The sequence below is a fragment of the Dreissena polymorpha genome, chromosome 1, assembly GCF_020536995.1.
Source record: "Dreissena polymorpha isolate Duluth1 chromosome 1, UMN_Dpol_1.0, whole genome shotgun sequence".
In the NCBI taxonomy this organism is placed as follows: Eukaryota; Metazoa; Mollusca; class Bivalvia; order Myida; family Dreissenidae; genus Dreissena; species Dreissena polymorpha.
The window spans coordinates 110,922,252-110,942,326 of NC_068355.1; the positions used below are offsets into that span (position 1 = coordinate 110,922,252).

The 20,075-nt window shown below is 36.2% G+C and overlaps 1 protein-coding gene across 3 annotated transcripts in view; it reads right to left on the reverse strand.

The window, feature by feature from the left end:
* Positions 1-20,075, reverse strand: part of LOC127844417 (ecdysone-induced protein 78C-like) — a 120,319-nt gene that overhangs the window by 23,595 nt on the left and 76,649 nt on the right. For all 3 annotated transcript variants that reach the window (XR_008032721.1, XR_008032720.1, XM_052374591.1), the window contains exons 4-5: positions 9,554-9,762; positions 7,962-8,106 (exon numbers count right to left, since the gene is read on the reverse strand). Coding sequence is in view for 1 of the 3 variants with exons in the window: in XM_052374591.1 (XP_052230551.1) it covers positions 7,962-8,106; positions 9,554-9,762 (354 nt within the window). In the remaining 2 variants the exon portion in view is untranslated. The remainder of the gene's footprint in view (positions 1-7,961; positions 8,107-9,553; positions 9,763-20,075) is intronic.

The window sequence follows — 20,075 nt, forward strand, 5'->3', positions numbered from 1 at the left end:
TTCCTATGTCCATTGACATATTGCTTTTATATTTTGCATACTTCATTACCGACATAAACCCAATCTATAAACAAGAGCAGACAACTCATTTACTGTATCAAGCATTTTAACAGAATTAGGCCCTTTTTCACTTAGAATAATATGCATATTATTGATAAATCTATGTTAAAGTTTGCATATGACCTCAAATATTTTTTATGTCCCTTGACATATTGCGTTCATACACCATGTATTTTGCTTATTAACCAACATGACCCCAATGTATAAACAAGAGCAGATAACTGTATCAAGCATTTTGTAACAATTATGGCCTTTTTAACCAGGTTTTCCGAAGGAAAAAACTGGTTATTAGATTGGCGAATGCGGGCGGGCTGGCTGGCGGGCTGGCGGAATAAGCATGTCCGGGCCATAACTATGTCGTTCATTGTCAGATTTTAAAATCATTTGGCACATTTGTTCACCATCATTGGACGGTGTGTCGCGCGAAATAATTACGTCGATATCTCCAAGGTCAAGGTCACACTTTGAGTTCAAAGGTCAAAAATGGCCATAAATGAGCTTGTCCGAGCCATAACTATGTCGTTCATCGTCAGATTTTAAAATCATTTGGCACATTTGTTCACCATCATTGGAGGGTGTGTCGCGCGAAATAATTACGTCGATATCTCCAAGGTCAAGGTCACACTTTGAGTTCAAAGTTCAAAAATGGCCATAAATGAGCTTGTCCTGGCCATAACTATGTCATTCATTGTGAGATTTTAAAATCATTTGGCACATTTGTTCACCATCATGGGACGGTGTGTCCCACGAAAGAATCACGTCAATATCTCCAATGTCAAGGCCGCCACGACTAAAAATAGATTTAAAAAGAAAAAAAACTTTCAAAGGGGGTTAATTTTTTTTGGTCATTTCAAAAGTTCAGTTTGAGTTTTCTCCCTTTATCAGATTTTTTTTTCACAATGAAAACCTGGTTTTGTGACAATTTTGTCCCTTGTTTTCACTTACAATAAGCATATAATTGATAAATCTATTATTAAGTTTGCGTACCACCTTTAAATTGCCATAACTTGTTTATTATGCTCCCCCCCAAATTTTTTAGGGGGAGCATATAGTCGCCGCTTCGTCTGTCCGTCGGTGCACAAATTTGTTTCGTACCCAATTTTTTTTGTACCCAAATTTATATATGTACCCTTTTTTTTCGTACCCAAATAGTTTTTTGTACCCTAATTTTTTCGTTCCCTATAGGTTTTCATAACCAAATTTTTTTTCGTACCCAATTTTTTTTTTACACAAATTTGTTCGAACCCAAATTTCTTTGAACCCATTTGTTCGTACTCAAATTTTTTTCGTACCCAAATTCGTTTTGTTCCCAATTTTTTTTGTACCCAAATTTTTATTTGAACCTTTTTTTCGTACCCAAATAGTTTTTCGTACCCTAATTTTTTTTCATAACCAATTTTTTTTTCGTACCCACATTTTTTTGTACCCAATTTTTTCGTACACAAATTTGTTCGTACCCAAATTTCTTCGTACCCATTTGTTCGTACTCATTTTTTTTTCGTACACAAATTTTTTCGTACCTTATTTTTTATTTGTACCCATTTTTTTCGTACCAAAATAGTTTTTTCGTTCCCTTATTTTGTTTGTACCCATTTTATCGTACTCAAATTTGTTTTCGTACCCAAATTTGTTTTTTTTTCCTACCCGCATATTTTTTCGTACCATTTTTTTTTAGAAATAATCGATTTTCAATTTGATTTCATCTCTCCACTCATTCCATCCCGCGAAACCCTTAAGGTGTCGCAAGTCTAGTAAGGTCACAAAAAGTTTAACTTCCTTAAATATCTTAGTTGTTATTGAGAAACATAAACAATTGCTTAACCCATTAATCCTAGTGGACTCTCCCATCCTTCTAAATTGGATCAATTTATCTCCAAAATTAGAGATGTCTGGTATATTTATTTCAACATTTAGAATATTTCTTACAGAAATTCCTTTCAGCAAACAGAGCAGACCCAGATGAGACGCCGGATCATGAAGTGTCTCATCTGGGACTACGCTGTTTGCCAAGGCCTTTTTTCTAGACGCTAGGCATAAATGGGTTAATAGTCTGTATGATCAAACTTTATAAACTAAATAAAAGTACAAACCAATTTTTCTTAGAAAGATTACTGTCTTAATTCTTTCTGCATGAATGTTCAAAGAATAAACGAAGGTTTAATGTTCTTTATGGTTAAACAAATTAGTGAAACAAACAGATCAATTCTTGGAAAAAAAGTAATTTTCCTTTGTGTGAATGTTTTAAGAAAGCAATAAATAATCAACTGATGCCTATTATCATCAAGCTAATTAGTTTTAAAACATAATATAAAGAGTGTTTCTCTCATTTATTACTTATTTGAAGGGTCAATGTTATTTAGCAGACAGAAATGAACAATCATTATTATGAAACGGTTTTATCAATTATCATTTACATTTTTCCTGTGTTACTGTAAGGTGTGGTTTTAGGACTAGAATAATAATTTGTCTCCCACTGTATTTAAAGGGAAAAAATTCTGTCAATTAAATTGGGATGTAAAATATCAGCCTTTCAGATCATAAAAAGAGTTTATACATGTTTAGAATCTTTGTGTTTAATATACTTAAATCAACAGCACTAGTAAAATTTGTTTGCAAAAAACATTTGTTTAAGACACAAAATGTTTCTCACTACAATATTTCTCAAAAACAATTATAATTACATAAACAATTTCTCACTACAATATTAAATTTTCTCAAAAACAATTATATTTACATAAACATAGGTATAAAATTAAGTACCATGGAAATAGTAACAGGAATACCATGATTTTTACAGACTTCAAAATGATTTTACAGTACAAAACATTAATTTCTGTATTGCCTAATTTGCTCACATCCATTATGTTGCACAACAGGGCTTTACATAAAGATTTCTGTACAATCCGAAAGTGCAATGACATTACATTCTGTCTTGACATGAAAAAACACAAATGTCACAAGGAAACATATATCACGCTAATATTACTACTATTGTTCTTTTTTCTCGGCAGTCTTGCATTCATCTCTAAAGGATGAACAAGCCTTTACGTTGACATTTCCGATAACTTTGCAGCCTGTAATCAGCTATTGTGTTTTGAGTTAATAATCAGATCTTCTTGAGAATACTCTCCTGGGGAAAACGGGATACTTAAATTAAGGGGAACACTGAGATGAATTCCGTGCGGATGCACACAGATGCATCCTAAGGAGGGTGTAAGATAGATAGAGTTTATAATGCAAGATCAAAACAAATGTCAAAACATTACACAACAATCCCACCGGCTACTACCCCCAGAGCCAGAAGAAGCCGATGAGGAAGTATTTTCCAGGCAAAAACAACAACAAAGCACAGATACGGAAGAACTAAAAACAGGAGAAAATGTAAGTGTTAAAAACAAAACACAAAACAAAATTTCAAAGCTGGCAAAGTTAAAACAGAACTAAAACATTGGATGAACATAACTAAAGATGAATGGATTTTAAACACTATTCAAGGTTACAGGCTTGAAGTGAACAGATCACCTTGTCAAATAACAACGCCAAGACCATACAAATTCAACCAATCTGAAATAACACAAATTCAAACAGAGCTCAACACTTTTTTACAAGTTAACATAATTGAAGAAGTTGACTCTGTACCTGAGGAGGGGGAATTTATTTCCAATATCTTCTACAGACCAAAACCAAATAATGCCATTCGCATAATACTGAATCTAAAACCATTCAACCTGGAATACATTGACACCATTCATTTCAAAATGGAAACTTTGCACACTGCTATTGCAGCTATGCGCAAAAATTGTTGGTTTGCATCAATTGATTTGGCAGATGCATTTTATTCTATTCCTGTACATGAAAAAGATAGGAAATACTTAAGATTCTATTTCCAAAATTGCAAATATCAGTTTTGTGCCCTCCCAATGGGTCTGGGTTCGAGCCCACGTGTTTTCTCAAAGGTTCTCAAACCAGTATACGCCAATTTACGGACAAAAGGCCATATAAGCACAGCATACATTGATGACTCTTGCCTACAAGGGAATACAAAAGAACAGTGTTTGAAAAATGTGTTTGATACCATGGCAATATTTGATTCCTTAGGCCTAACAATAAACATTGAAAAATCTGTTCTGGAACCATGCCAAAAAATAATTTTCCATGGATTCATCTTGTGCTCAGTCACCATGACAATCCGGTTAACAGAAACAAGAAGGGACGAAATTCGCGTACTTTGTCAACAATTACTGTCAAAAAGACGTACAAATATTCGACAATTTGCCAAATTGATAGGAAAACTAGTAGCAGCTATACCGGGTGTGGAATATGCACCTTTATACATTAAACCTCTAGAAAGGATCAAAGAACAAGAGTTGAAAAACCACCGTGGAAACTACAATAGCTTTATGACTATACCAAATTCACAGATCCCGATACTAAACTGGTGGGTGGACAATGTGTCACATGCATATAAAAAGATTTCACATGGGACACCAACTATCGTTTTATACAGCGATGCTTCAAAACACGGTTGGGGTGGTTTTAATAAGACAACTGGAAATAAAACAGGTGGCTTGTGGTCCTCCGCAGAAACTGAATTACACATAAATGTGTTAGAGCTCAAAGCAGCGGAACTCACTGTGAAAGCATTCTGCAAAGAACATACCAATACTCATATCCACATTTTCATGGACAATACTAGCAGTGTTGCATATCTCAATAACTTTGGAGGCAGAATAAGTGAACTTCACGAGATAGCGAGAAACTTGTGGCTTTGGTGTATAGAGAGAAAACTGCATATTTCAGTAGCACATGTGCCTGGCATTGAAAATACAAATGCTGATGAACTATCACGTTGCAAAAATGATGACACGGAATGGTCACTGAGAAAATCTATTTTTAATAAAATATTCAAATTGCACCCTACAATGGATACTGATCTGTTCGCTTCAAGACTGAACAAGCAATTACCACAATATGTCTCAAGATTCCCTGATCATGGAGCTTACAAAATAGATGCATTTACTTTTCCTTGGGAAAACAAATTGTACTACATGTATCCCCCTTTCAGCCTGTTGCCTCGGGTGCTGCAGAAAATAGCTCAAGACGCCGCCGAAGCGGTGCTCGTGTGTCCAATATGGCCGACTCAACCATGGTGGCCAAGCCTGGTGCCAATGATATGTGCAGAGTGTTACCTACTTCCACAGTCGCAGGAAATTCTAATTTTAACACACAAACCCGAGCAAGTACATCCACTTCAAAAAATGAGACTCGCAGTTTTCAGATTATCAGGAAGGTCCTCAAAAGCCATGGAATTTCAAAGTCAACAAGAGACATTATTCTTCAGTCTTGGCGAAGCAGTACCAAAAAACAATATGACATTTATCTTAGAAAATGGTTTACTTACTGCAAAAAATCAACTAATCCCATTAAACCCCATATAAATGAAGTTTTACAATTTCTTACCCAGCTATACACGAACGGACTAAACTATAGTGCACTAAACACTGCACGTAGTGCTTTAAGTATTTTTCTCAACATGTGTAGTAATATAAATATTCATGATAATGAACTTATATCACGATTCATGAAGGGTTGTTTCAACAGTCGTCCGTCATTGCCACGTTATTGTCATATGTGGGATGTTAAAGTTGTTTTGGACTATCTTCATACATTAAAGATCTCCACATTGTTAGATCTATCTAGAAAACTGTGTATACTGCTTTTGTTGGTTACTGGCCAACGCTGCCAGACAATACATTCAATACAACTGAATGACATTTCATTTGACAAAAATACGACAATGGTTACTATACAACCAAATACATTGTTAAAACAATCTCGACCGGGAAAACATTTAAAGCCTATGTATTTAAAAGCTTATGAGGGTAAAATGAATGTTTGTGTTGTTAAAACGTTAGTTGAATATTTGGACCGTACTAAAGAAATTCGAGACAGTCAGTTTTTATTCATAACAACTACTAGTCCGTACAAGACCGCCTCAAAATCTACCATTAGTCGTTGGATTAAAGACATTATGAGAGCGGCTGGTGTTGATGAAGTATTCAAACCACACAGTACTAGATCAGCCGCCACTTCTAAGGCGAGTCTGGTAGGGCTGTCCTTACAGCATATTTTAGACACTGCTGGGTGGTCAAATGCAAAAACGTTTGCAACATTCTATCAAAAAACTATTGTAGAACCATCTTCTATGCAATTTCAATCAGCCGTGTTGGATACATGAAATAAATGCTGTGTATTTTAAAAAATGTGTTGCTATATTTATTGAATAGACAAAATTTGTCGGTTCTCTAAAATCTCGTGAGGGGCTCTTTGGGGGATATGCAGGAGATAAAATTGAATAATTAATCGAGACTTACCTAGTAAGGTGAAGGTTGATTATAATTTTATCTCCTGCAATCCCCCCAAAGAGCTCATCACGCCAACCCTATGGTACCCACCCTAATTTCCACTGACAAATTTATTAGTCCTCCGCGGACCTTTTGTATTAAACTCTAAAGCCTGCTATTCCTTGCTGCGGTGGCTGCGTCATCTCTCGTGATGAGCTCTTTGGGGGGATTGCAGGAGATAAAATTATAATCAACCTTCACCTTACTAGGTAAGTCTCGATTAATTATTCAATTTGAGAGATGCATTTACATATATTTCTCTAAACAAAACTATATATATTAAAGAGAGAGTCATGTTATCTTCTTTAAGCAATCATACAATATGAACTGAGTACTGTTCATTCAGTGTAATTCACTAAGTGCAGTGTATACTTGTAGGAAACATCATTCAAACAATAATGCACATGTTTGTAATAGAATCTCTTATAATATACTTTGCTATATTTGACACTTTAAGCTGCCTTTTGTTATAGATATGAGCCTTGCTTTGGTAAAACAGGGCTTAATGCATGTGTATAAAGTGTTGTCCCACTTTAGCCTGTGCAATACACAGTACCTAATCGGCCTAAGCATTGGAACGATTAATATATTTATCTAGAATTTTCCAAGAAATGCTTATTAGTTGCAATTTACAAACTTTCTGTACAGTTCCAAACAATGGCATACGCGTGTGTTCACTAAATTCCTAAACACATTGATTGTAAATAATGGCAGTTTTTTTTTTATTATTGCTTATTATCAAATTGCAAGGTCATACTATTTTAAACAACTTCAATATCAGGTTTGTTAAATATAATTTAAATGTTAAATAATATATACTGTCACTGCAATATAACCCACTCCGTTATACTGCTGTGTCCAATATAACGCGGGGGATGCTTGGATCCCGTTTTCTGATTTCTGATTCAAATCCATGTGATGCAACTTCATGCATTTTCAGAAAATTCAAAGATGGAGATCACATCTTGATTGCTTTATTGAACCATCCGTTTAACCTATTTTAATCCTTTGAATGATTGCAGTTTGTCTATTAAAGGAGCAGATGTTTAATATACTGCTCACAGTACAAAAAGTTTCCTGACTTGTCATTTTTTATTATGGCATTTCATTTTTCAGTATGTGTACGAGAAATTCATTTAAAAGCTCTTTCCCATAATGCACAGTACTCTTTACACTTCTGAAAAATGGTCAAGAAGTGAGCTGGACTATTTTGGAGCTCATATTTCCAGGGTAAATAAACGTGCATCGACAAATAATGAAAACACTGAAATTAAATTCATTTGAACAAAAGCCCTAGGCATACAGAAAAAACAAATGAAATGTGCAAAAAGACTGTAAATTAATGGGTTTAAAATTAATTGAGCCTTGTATTTTGGGATAACAGGGCTTTATGCATGTGCGTAAAGAATTATCTCATCAGGGACAACAGTTCCCACACTTGCATTAAGCCCCTTTTTGGTGCAGCAAGGCTTAAATGGTGTTAGGTTGCTCACTTACCTGGTACTCGTTTTACAAACTCCACCATACTCTGAATGGCTGGGGTGGTGAGGTGTGCATAACATTGCCACATGAGGAACCGCTGGGTCTCAAGCTCCTCATCAGAGAACTGCACAGGCTGCGCTGGAATCTCAATCTTGGTCATCTGGAAGTTTGCACATGGTTTGATATTTTACATACATGCTTTTGTACAGTGAGAGCTTCCACATTTAACCCTTTACCACTTAGATATGTATTTTGAAGCATTTGTAGTCCCTAAGAAAGTTACATTTAATTAAATACCTTTGTTACTGAATTCAAGTTTTTAAGGCTCCATTTCCAAACCTTAGTTACTGATGAGCAGCAAACAGCATAAAACCTGAACAGACTGCCAGTTACTTGCATGCTGTTCTAGATTTATGCTGGTTGAAAAAAACATTTTCAGTTAGCTTCTTATGGGGGAAAGGGTTAAATTTCAAGATTTCTGTCACCAGACGAGTATGTGTATGTTTGACCGGATGGTCGAACAATTTTCTACAAACATGAGTTCAACAAGCATGTCCTCATAAAAAACAGATCTTCAGGTAAGAAACAGATTTGATATAACTTTAACCCATTTATGCCTAGCGTCTAGAAAAAAGGCCTTGGCAAACAGCATACACCCAGATGAGACGCCGCATGATACGGTGTCTCATCAGGGTCTGCGCTGTTTGCTTAAAATAATTTCTGTAAAAAATATTCTAAATATAGAAATTAATATACTAGAGTAGACATTCCTAATTTTGGAAATAAATTCATCCAATTTAGAAGGATTGGAGAGTCCACTAGGTATACATTTTACAGGTTAAAATTCATTTTTTTCATCCAAACAAAAAGCCTTAAGATCCCTTGGTCTGTGACCAGAGTTTAAGTTTCTTGGAGTTTGCATACAATATCAAATCATTAGTAAACTAGTCACCTTTTTTTAATTATTAAAACCTATTTATTTTAGCTTGATTAAGTCAAAAGCCTTAGGCTTATTGCAATGCGCTCAGGTCCGTTTCCTAGGACTAAGAACCAGTACTTGATGTCTTTGGAGGAGATCGCAACAATGCTCTCACAATGTGGATCAAACTCGTGATCTCACTGTCGCTAGGCGGAAACCACATCCACTATGCCACCGCAACCTCAGTGTTTTTTAACCGCATGACAAAGTTTTAAACATCGCCTTGATATCATTGGCAGTCATGTTGTTCCCAAATTTTAGCAATAAATGTTTTTGTGTCAGTTGTGGTAATAAGCTTTTCCTACATTTTGATCTTGTTACCAAATTGTTGACAAACCTTTAAACTGTGTGCCACTATCATAAGTTTAAATTTCTGACATAGTTTCATGAAGATTATGCAAAAAATGTGAACATTTTTCTTTCTTTTAACCTTTTAAGCTATCTGTTGAGCTCACATGACTCAGTTTTAAACTAAGCAAAGATATCATGGTCAAGTTTCAACCAAGTTTTTATAAAGTTTAAACATAAGCTAATTATGTAAATAATAATGGCGCACAAGTCAGGACACACAGCTTACTTAAGGCTATCACATAAGCTTCATCGGAAGATCTAAATATATAACATTTACCAGTGTTGCATGTCGACGCGAAAGACACTTCAATTTATCATCCGTGACTCCACAGTTAGCGAGATGGGCCTGAGAAACGTTGAGGATGATATCATATATTGCAAGCTGCTTGCTTTCAATTGAGTTCTGTTCCAGCATGTGTTCCGTGGAGCTGACCTGCGACTCTTCCATGCTTTTGGAACGCTTCGGTACTCGTCCAAATCTCACCGCTGAAAGATAATATGAGTGTTTTAACCTTTCACAACTCAGATATGCTTTCTGACAGGTTTGTAGTCCTTAAGAGTCAAATTTAATGCCTCCCATGCTTGATTCAATTTTTAAAGGCTTCATTGCTAAGGTACTGATGAGTAGCAAACAGCATAAAACTGGAATAGACTGAGTTACTTGGGAAGGGGACAATGACAACTGGCGAGGCATGGTATTGTAATGAACATGGGGGGGTTAGAGGGTTAGCGTAAGGGTAAGGGGTCGGTTTGAGTTAGGGTTAGCCTTAACCCTAACCCTAACCTAACCATAACCCAGGGTTATCTTCCCTATACCAGGCCTCGCTCGATGTCGTTGTCCGCTTCCCGAGTTACTCACAGGCTGTCCTTGTTAAATGCTGGTTGCATACAGACATTTTCACTTAAAAAGATAATAAAGAATGTGAATTGAGAGGTTGAAAAAAGTTGAGTGAGGCGATTTTTGTCCTTCTTTATAAAGTACTGGAAAACAGTACTTTTTAAATCAGGAAAATACTACAAATTTCCTAATTTCTGTCAAACAAATTCCCAATGGAAGGTTTCTATAAAAAACAAGATGTGTTTGTGAAACACAATGTCCCCCTATATGATGTTTGACCTTGTAGGATGACCTTGACTTTGTGAAGGATGACCTTGACCTTGACCTTTCACCACTCAAAATGTGCAGCTCCATGAGATACACATGCATGCCAAATATCAAGTTGCTATCTTCAATATTGCAAAAGTATTCATAAAATAAGCGATTTGGGCCACATATATTTGACCTCTGACCTTGAAGGATGACCTTGACCTTGACCTTTCACCACTCAAAATGTGCAGCTCCATGAGATGCACATGCATGCCAAATATCAAGTTGCTATCTTCAATATTGCAGAAGTATTTATAAAATAAGCGATTTGGGCAACATATATTTGACCTCTGACCTTGAAGGATGACCTTGACCTTGACATTTCACCACTCAAAATGTGCAGCTCCATGAGATACACATGCATGCCAAATATCAAGTTGCTATCTTCAATATTGCAAAAGTCTTCATAAAATGAGTGATTTTGGCCACATATATTTGACCTCTGACCTTGAAGGATGACCTTGACCTTTCACCACTCAAAATGTGCAGCTTCATGAGATACACGTGCATGCCAAATATGAAGTTGCTATCTTCAATATAGCAAAAGTTATTGCAAAATGATAAAGTTGGCGCAAACAGACCAACAGACAGACAGACAGGGCAAAAACAATATGTCCCCCACTACTATAGTGGGGGACATAAAAATAAAACAATATATATTTTTTTATAAAATGCAACATTTTTTTTTTTTCCTATGCAGCTCTATAGCTTGAACCTAAGTAAATATGATATTGATGACTGGACAACATTTAGTTATCAATTTTGCAGTATTTGGGAAAAAAATCCCAATATGAAGACTTCACAATGTGAATTTTTCCTACTTCAGGTTTGTTTACGCACAATTGTCCGAATTGGGAAAAGAAAAATAGCTGAAGTTTGACCTTGACATTGTAGCAAGGAAGATGCTGTTTCTTCATGGTGAAAATTTGTGATACATTATTTTAAACTTGCATTATGCACCATGTCCAGAAAAAATGTTTTAATGTCAATATAAATCACGTTTACATGACATTTACATTAATCATGAGGTATGAAGACAATTGTCACTCATGACATCATGTTTCCATATGGTTAACATTTGTCATGAATTGTTTTACCATTGCATGATTGGGTAGACCTTTGAGGTAGGGAGACTGATATAGGACACAAAACCATCTCTTCATTATTGCACTGGACAATACCAGTTCCATAAATTTCTATTTACCGGCCACTTAGGCCACAACAAATTGATGATGTGTTCTATGGATTTTAGCCAACTAGAAATGGAGCGAGCAAGCGAAATAAAAATAAATTTACTTTTATTCCATCTTTTTAAAATCGCAGGCGAGCAAAAAGCGAAAAATAAAAAAAAACAAATATTGTTTATATAAATTGATAATTTATTTTAACAAAGCACATATATTGGTCTAATTTGAGTGCAAAAAAGACTAGTATACATTCTAGTATAATGACTAGTACTATTATATATATTTATAACAATAGCAGTACAACAAAAAGAGGGAACAATTTTTTAACCAAATTAATTTAAACAAGCAAATTTGTTGAATTGACATCTCCCGGCAATATACTTCTGAACACAAAAGTTTTCTGGACGGATGGACAACGCCAACGTGCATCATCCTCTTATCCACATATATACTCATACTAAGTTTCAATGAAATCCGTCAAAGCACTTCCAAGATATGGCTCAGGACACACACAAACATTTTTTCAAGATATAAAGGGCCATAACTCCGTTATTATCCTATGGTGTACAATGCCATTTTGCGTGCATCATACTTTTATCGATATATATACTCATATCAGGGATCATATTTTCCCGCAACATCAATCGGTCCGGATATAAATGGGGAAAAGTATCCGAAAATGTATATCCGAAATCATGACAAATTACGTTAAAATATATACCATTGATTTTGCCATTCATGAAGGTGGTATAATACATGTACAAGTAAAATTCCCTGATACATTTTTTTTTAAACGGAACGAGTTTTCTCAACTGGTTTTATCATTTGGTATTTCATCGTTGTTTCATGTGCTGTTTTATCAGACTTTTTTCATCTTTGTCAATATTATTAATCTGTGTAAGTCTATACTGATGTTTTAAATTGTTGTCGACTCGATAATAGCTTACAAACATGCACTGAACCAAACAAATGTCTGTGCGTAGATTAGCTACTGACAACAACAAACCAAATAATTAAGAAATAATTTGTTGTCAAATAACCCACGGCCGATAGTTAAGATGCGTAGGGATTTAATCACAAGAGCGAAGCATTTGAAACCGCGCATCTAATTTTCCGGTTGTGAGTTATTCAACAACAAAGTATAAAGTGCAAGAATTATTTCGATTCTTACACGGTTTTACTAAAGATTTATTCAATGTATATTATTATTCTTGTGTACTATTTTATGTGAAGTTCTGCCCATGAAAATAACTTTCGGCTGTTCTGTCGATCAGATCCGCGACTTTCATTCATAATTATATTACCGGATTATTACGCTGGTGGAAAATGTATCTGCATCTTTTGTTTAGTTTCAAACGTGTCTTTTCGGATGCGTCTTTAATCCGCTGTTCACAAGTTTTTGATTCTTGGTCTGACGTGCAATAAACCGGTCCTGACCGGTTTAGAGACTGCAGCAAATGGTTTATCACGACTAATCGAGATAAGAATGGCATTAGGGTGTGTTAGCATGTACACTGTGAAATCATTTCATGACATGGGAATTTTAATAGCAAACAGAATTGAACCGACTGTTTGGGATTTTCAATCGGTCTTTCATGACCCCAATCCGTCTAGGACCGACAAAACCGAAAAAAAATATGATCCCTGACTCATACCAAGTTTCAATGAAATCCGCCAAAGCACTTCCAAAATATGGCTCCGGACACAAAAGCATTATTTCAGGATACAAAGGGTCATAACTCTGTTATTAACAGATGGTGTACAATGCCATTTTGCGTGCATCATCCTCTTATCCATATATATAATCATACCAAGTTTCAATGAAATCCGCCAAAGCACTTCCAAAATATGGCTCCGGACACAAAAGTGCCGGAGGGAAAGACGGACAGACGGACAACGCCAAAACAATATCCCTCCGCCTATGGCGGGGGTAAAAACAACATACTTTTCCAAGAAACATGCAATCACGAATGACTAGAACCAGCTTAAATCTTAAGGCAAAACAAATACAATCTGTAGATGTAGAAATAGCAGTAAAACTGGTAAGGACTAAACACATATTTTTAAAGTTTAAGTATTTGCTGTTTAATCCAATCCATGATTTTTCATTTTCAATCACAACATGTCAACACTAATACATCATATGAACATAATTTTCCTTTGGTGTCATTTTCAAAACAAAACAAAGTAGGAATGGTTGAAGGCCTGAATGAGTTCACTTGACGAATTGCTTTTTAACAAACTTCTTGGCGCCCCAAGTTTTTACCACTTTTCCAGAATGTCTACATAAACCTACGGACTTCATCATCATATATTTGAAAGCATCGGGCTCACTGTTAATGCTTTGATTAGGAAGGCGCTCATTGTTTATAGTGAACTCGATAACTTTTTTGTCCAATGCCACTGCGACACTTAGTTGCATGTTAATGTTTGACATTTTTATTTTATCACTACCGCCTAGTTTACCGCAAATTTTTACCGCATTGACGCATTCTGGTGATATTTTGCATCCCCATGCAGATGCTGCTGCGAGGAACAAAGCACGGAAACGCGATGATTGATTATAACTGGCGGAACAATTACGTTTCCGTTAACATATTTCGCTGAAACAACGAGGCAGACGGCTAAATTAAACTAAATCATTAAACAAATATGTGCGGAGCACAAATTGTTGCTGCGGGTGCAAAATAAAAATAAAAATAATTATATTTCGTTTTAAGATTTTTAGGTGCCGGATATCCATCAAACATGTAATCAATTTGTTGTGGCCTTAGATAAGTATTAAACGCTTTACCACTTAGATATGTATTCGGACACATTTGTAGTCCTTTAGAAAGTTAAAGTTCATAAAAAACTTTCTTACTAGATTCAAGTTTATAAGGCTTCATTTCCAACCCTTAGACACTTATGAGTAGCAAACACTTATGAGCATAAAACACTGTTAACTCTTTCAGTGCTGGAACCGAATTTTGAAGGCCTTTGCAAACAGTTTGGATCCAGATGAGACGCCACAGAATTTGGCGTCTCATCAGGATCCAAACTGTTTGCTATTCTGATAGTATTCTTTGCAAAAAATCGAAGAAACTGCTAATTTAAGAAATTAAGCAGACAACATTTTAGCAGATGACAAATTTCCCAGCATGCAAAGGGTTAAGGTCCAGACAAGATGTTTCATGGCCGCATTCTATTTTTCGATAAATATAAGTTTCACTTTTTTTGTCCCAACCCTACACAAATATAGGGATCATGAGTCTTTGTTTGTGAAACAAAAAATTGCATACATACTTTAATTTTGATTGATAATAGTATCATTGGTAAGTTTTACCATATTGTTTTTCATGCGAGTTTTTGGTAAGATATATTTTGCAATTTGACACATGATAAAGAAGAGCATTGTTTCAATGACAACTCTGTTGAATGAATTCTGAAAGTTTATGAATGACGCTAATAAATCATATGTCATAGCCATGTTAAGCACATTGTACAGCTGTGCCTGTGGAGAAGGAAAACAAGATTTGTTTGCTTTCACAACAACCAATCCAAATGTATTTATGCCAGTTTAGCTTGTTCTTATTGACCATTTAGCAAATCAATTGCAAATTAACCCTTTGCATTCTGGGAAATTTGTTGTCTGCTAAAATGTCGTCTGCTGAATTTCTTAAATTAGAATTTTCTTCTTTTTTTTGAAAGAATACTATCAGAATAGCAAACAGTTCTGTGGTGTCTCATCTGGATCCAAAGTGTTTGCAAAGGTCTTCCAAATTCGATTCCAGCACTGAAAGAGTTAACAATGAGCCAGCCTCTAGGAAAATGAGCTTCATGCATGTACTTAAAGTACTGTCTCCAATTAATCTATGAAGTCTGCACAGGCTAATCAGGGACAATACTTTCCCCATCTATGAAGTCTGCACAGGCTAATCAGGGACAATACTTTCCCCTTTCGAGACTTTTAGGAAGTCTCCTCTAAACAAAAACCAAGTCTATGAGTGCCTTTGATTAGCCTGTGTTTGACTTTTGCATGATACCAGGGAAGTCTGCATAGGAACATATATCAATTGGGCCGTGCTCTGTAAAAAAAGGGGTTTAATTGGGGGGGGGGGGGGGGGGTAGGGGGGTGAGAGGGGGGTATAATGTGGAGTGTGGTAATTTATTAGATGATGTTTAAATGGGGGGGGGGGGGAAGAATGTGGGGGGGGGGAGGGGGAAGGGATTCTCTAAGTTTTCGGACACCCCGTTTTTTAGCAAAAATAATTATTTTTCGTGACTCTTAATTTTCGGACACACAAGTTTTCGCCCATAATTAATGTCTCTAAGTTTTCGGACAGTCTATTTTACAGCGCTATTTTACCAAATTTCCGTCCTGTTTTCGATATCTAATGACACTTCGATCATGGGGTTTTACAACCAGATTAACATCATAAAACATGACAGGTGCATGCCTGAGGGCAACGGACCATTACATTTGCGTTATAGGGTAAATAACCTTGTAAACCAGTATGAATCAATGGTTTCGCCCGATAGCATAAGCGTTATGACAATTACCAGGGGTAGTGCCAATTAACATGAGTGAATCCACATGAGTGAATCAGTTGTCTGTGGTTAAACAATGTGACCTATGTATCGGTCAGCTTAACAATTAGTGACGTCACAGCAGAACTGTGCTATTATCTACCGCAATGGTACTTCCCCTTCTCAGTAAAATAACTGACAAATACTAAATGCTTCAAAGTGTGATGCTCCCTATTGCAAGTTTTACAAACAATGGAAGGTGTAAGACAACAACTATCGGAAATGAACAAACAAAGAATTCATTGTTTGCTTTTTTTTGCGTTAATTACAGGTTCATATAAGCGAGTATCAATACATCACATGCTCTTCTTTGAACTTGTAGGTCAAAGTACAACCTTGTAGTAACGATCTGTCAAATAAATTAAGCATTTAAAATTCTTTAAAATGCAGTGCAAACACATATAACTGTAATTTATACTATACGGCATAGTATTTTACAAGCGCGTGCTATAAACCGTAGTCGTTGATACAATTGACGCTATTTCGGACACTTTAATTTTCGGCTCTAAGTTTTCGGACACCTGTATTTTGTGAATATTTTTCTTATCTAAGTTTTCGGACACAAATTTTTTTTATTATTTTTAAGTGTCCGAAAACATAGAGTAATTACAGTAGTCTAAGAATCTTTAGTCACAGTCATTATTTATAGCTAGAGCTGATAAGCATACAGTCAGCATACAGTCTGCATATTGAGTGTGAATTTAACATGAGAAGACTTCCAAGACTGTAACTAACACAATGTAATCAATATCAAGTTAAACATGTGGTTCCAAGTAACCTTCTACTGCAATTCAGTAGAAAAAGAAATCATATTCAAACATATTCACAGAAATCAATTCAATATCTTTAAAACTGTAACTATTGTATTGTATGAATTTATAATGTACTCAATCAAAAATCAAATAATAATATAATAATATTTGTAACTCTGTGACACATTCACTCAAGCTCAGAGAAATTTTGTAGGATTTACTTCTATTGGACGCAGGGGGTTGGAGTGACAAAAACACTTCTGTGGAGCCGAGCAAACAAGAAAGAAAAGCGCCAAGATCCAGGCAGAAGTCAATAGGGCAGAAGAGAACAAGAGCCAAGCTAGAGCAATAGAAATGGGAACACAGTGAGCATGAACAACATGGAATACACTTGACAGGATATTAACCTGGGACGACATTTGGAAGTATGACTCCATCAAACTTTGCTTTCTCAGGTCAGTCCATGACCTCCTACCAACACCCGCAAACTTCTGCCATTGGAGACCAGATCCCAAATGCAAACTTTGTGATTGTCCCAGCACTCTAGAGCAGGTTCTTTCTTTCTGCCCTACAGCTCTGTCACAAGGAAAATACAGATGGCGTCACGACAATGTTCTCATAGAGGTGGCTGACTTGCTTGTAAAAGAAAGCAACAAGAAACCGTCGGAGACGGGTGATGCTCCCCCAAAGGTTTTTTTGTCACAATATTGCACTATATATTCAGATAAAAGGAAACGTCTTGAGGGCACAGTAGTTGGGGGGACAATAATTTTTTTATAGAAAATTTCAAAGGGCCATAACTCTGTGAAAAATCATCTGACCAGAACACGCTGATAATATGCACATCTCCTCTTGGTAGTGAAGCTGCCCATAAAATTTCTTTGAATTCCGGTCATTAGTTGCTGAGAAATAGCCCAGACAAAAATTGTGCACGGACGGACAGACAGACAGACAGACGCACACACGGACAGACGAAGCGGCAACTATATGCTTCCCCCAAAATAAATTTTGGGGGAGCATAAAAAGGATCCTAGGACAAATATAATCAGCTTCATGAAGCCAATAGAAACAGCACTCAATCCTCAATGGCGCAACGGGATGGAGCATGAAGGCTGACCTTGACAATAAGCTGATCTCCCAAGTATTGTACAGACAAACCTCAGGCCCAACTCGGGCTGTGGTCAGAGGCAGAAAAACTACTCATCGTGATTGAGTTAACCGTACCATGGGTAACCAGGTGCGAGGAGGCCTAAGAGAGGAAAAAGGCCTAGTACACAGAGCTGCTAATAGCTTGCAACCAAAGAGGCTGGCGTACTTGGTTGTTCCCCATACAGTACAGGGTTAAGCAAAAAATCTGTGAGCTGACTGATCTCAGCAGTCCTGGCAGGGATAGACGGCAGACTATACAGAAACTGAGCCCAGCTGCCTAGCAGTTGTCCAGCTAGTTGTGGCTGAGGCAAGAGAAGGCAACTAGGAAGAAGTAGAGCTATCAACATTCACACCGTACCTATGGTAGCCCCACCCTCCTGAGATGTCCATGGTTTAGGGGCAAAAATTTGACGATGGAGGGACTCCATTCCGATGATGAATGTCGATCTGCAATCCATAACCACCATTGTGGAGTCTACAGGAGATTCACTGATGGGTGTGCAATAATTATTGTATTTAACTATTTACTTCTAAAGCATTCAGTTTTTCCTTATAGTTAAGCTAATTTTATAACCACTTTGAACCAATGTTACCAAGTTATGAAGTCGGGCAAAGATATCATGAGGAATCATATTCTCACCAAGTTGTGTGAAGATCGGGCAATAAATGTGGTCTCTACAGTGTTAACAAGGTATATGTTGACCAGGCACTTAATACACCTGAAGACAAACAACAGACAAAATGTGTTCAAAAGTTGTGCTCAGGTGAGCTCAAAATAGATCCTCCAGAAATTACTGAGTCTTTGATGACAGTTGCACTGGCAAATTTAGCACCAAATGACATGGTCAAATCAAAATGTCCTAAATTTGATTTCTGGCTGAGACACAAACAATAAATTTCTAGTAATTTCAGGGACAATGCCCTATTAAATGCATTCTTTAGGGCATGCACTGCCTATTCTTGAGGACTTTTTCTTCAATTAAATGCCAAGAAAGGCAGTTACATAAAAGTATGCAATAAATATATTTTGTGTTATAAATTTCCAAGCTTTACTTTAGGAAACCAAAATGGAAGACTGTTGTAACTCATATTAAACAAGAGCTTGTCACAGTAGTGCCAAATCCCCGCCGATATGTGTTTGCTTGTATGACAACATTTGTTTTAGAGAGTAGTATAATATTTGTAAAACATGGCACCTGTGTCATCTATTTATATTTCAAGGATCAATTAGGTATATAGTGTTGGAGTTATGCTGTAGAGAATAACATATATGGAAATGAAAGAAAGGGAGGTAATTAAAAAAGAAGACTATAAACAGTTACTGTTCTTGATCACTGCATTTTTCCTTAAACTCATCTATTCATTTTACAGTGAATACTTCAGTGTCCAAATTAAAATATTATTGTAAAATAATATACAGGGAAATATTAAAAATTGAAAAGCTAAAATATTTACTATGAAATTAAATTAAATATAATTGAAAATTAAAAATAAATAAATGTAAATAAAAAATAAACAAGAGGGCCAAGATGGCCCTATTTCCCTCACCTGAGAGGAGTCGGTTTATTCAATCTTTACCAAATGTCAAACTTGACCTAGATATTGTCCAGACAAACATCCTAGTCAAGTTTCATCATTATTTGATCTGTGAGTCATGATCAACATACCTATGAAGTTTCATGATCCTAGGCGTAAGCATTCTTGAATTATCATCCGGAAACCATTTTTCTAAGTTGAGTCACCGTGACCTTGACAGCCATTGTGTGAATACGTTTTTTGGCACTGTGACCTTGACCTTTGACCTAGTGACCTGATAATCAATAGGGGCCATCTGCGAGTCATGATCAATATACCTATGAAGTTTCATGAACCTAGGCATAAGCGTTCTTGAGTTATCATCCAGAAACCATTTTACTATTTCAGGTCACCGTGTCCTTGACCTTTGACCTAGTGACCTGAAAATCAATAGGGGTCATCTGCGAGTCATGATCATTG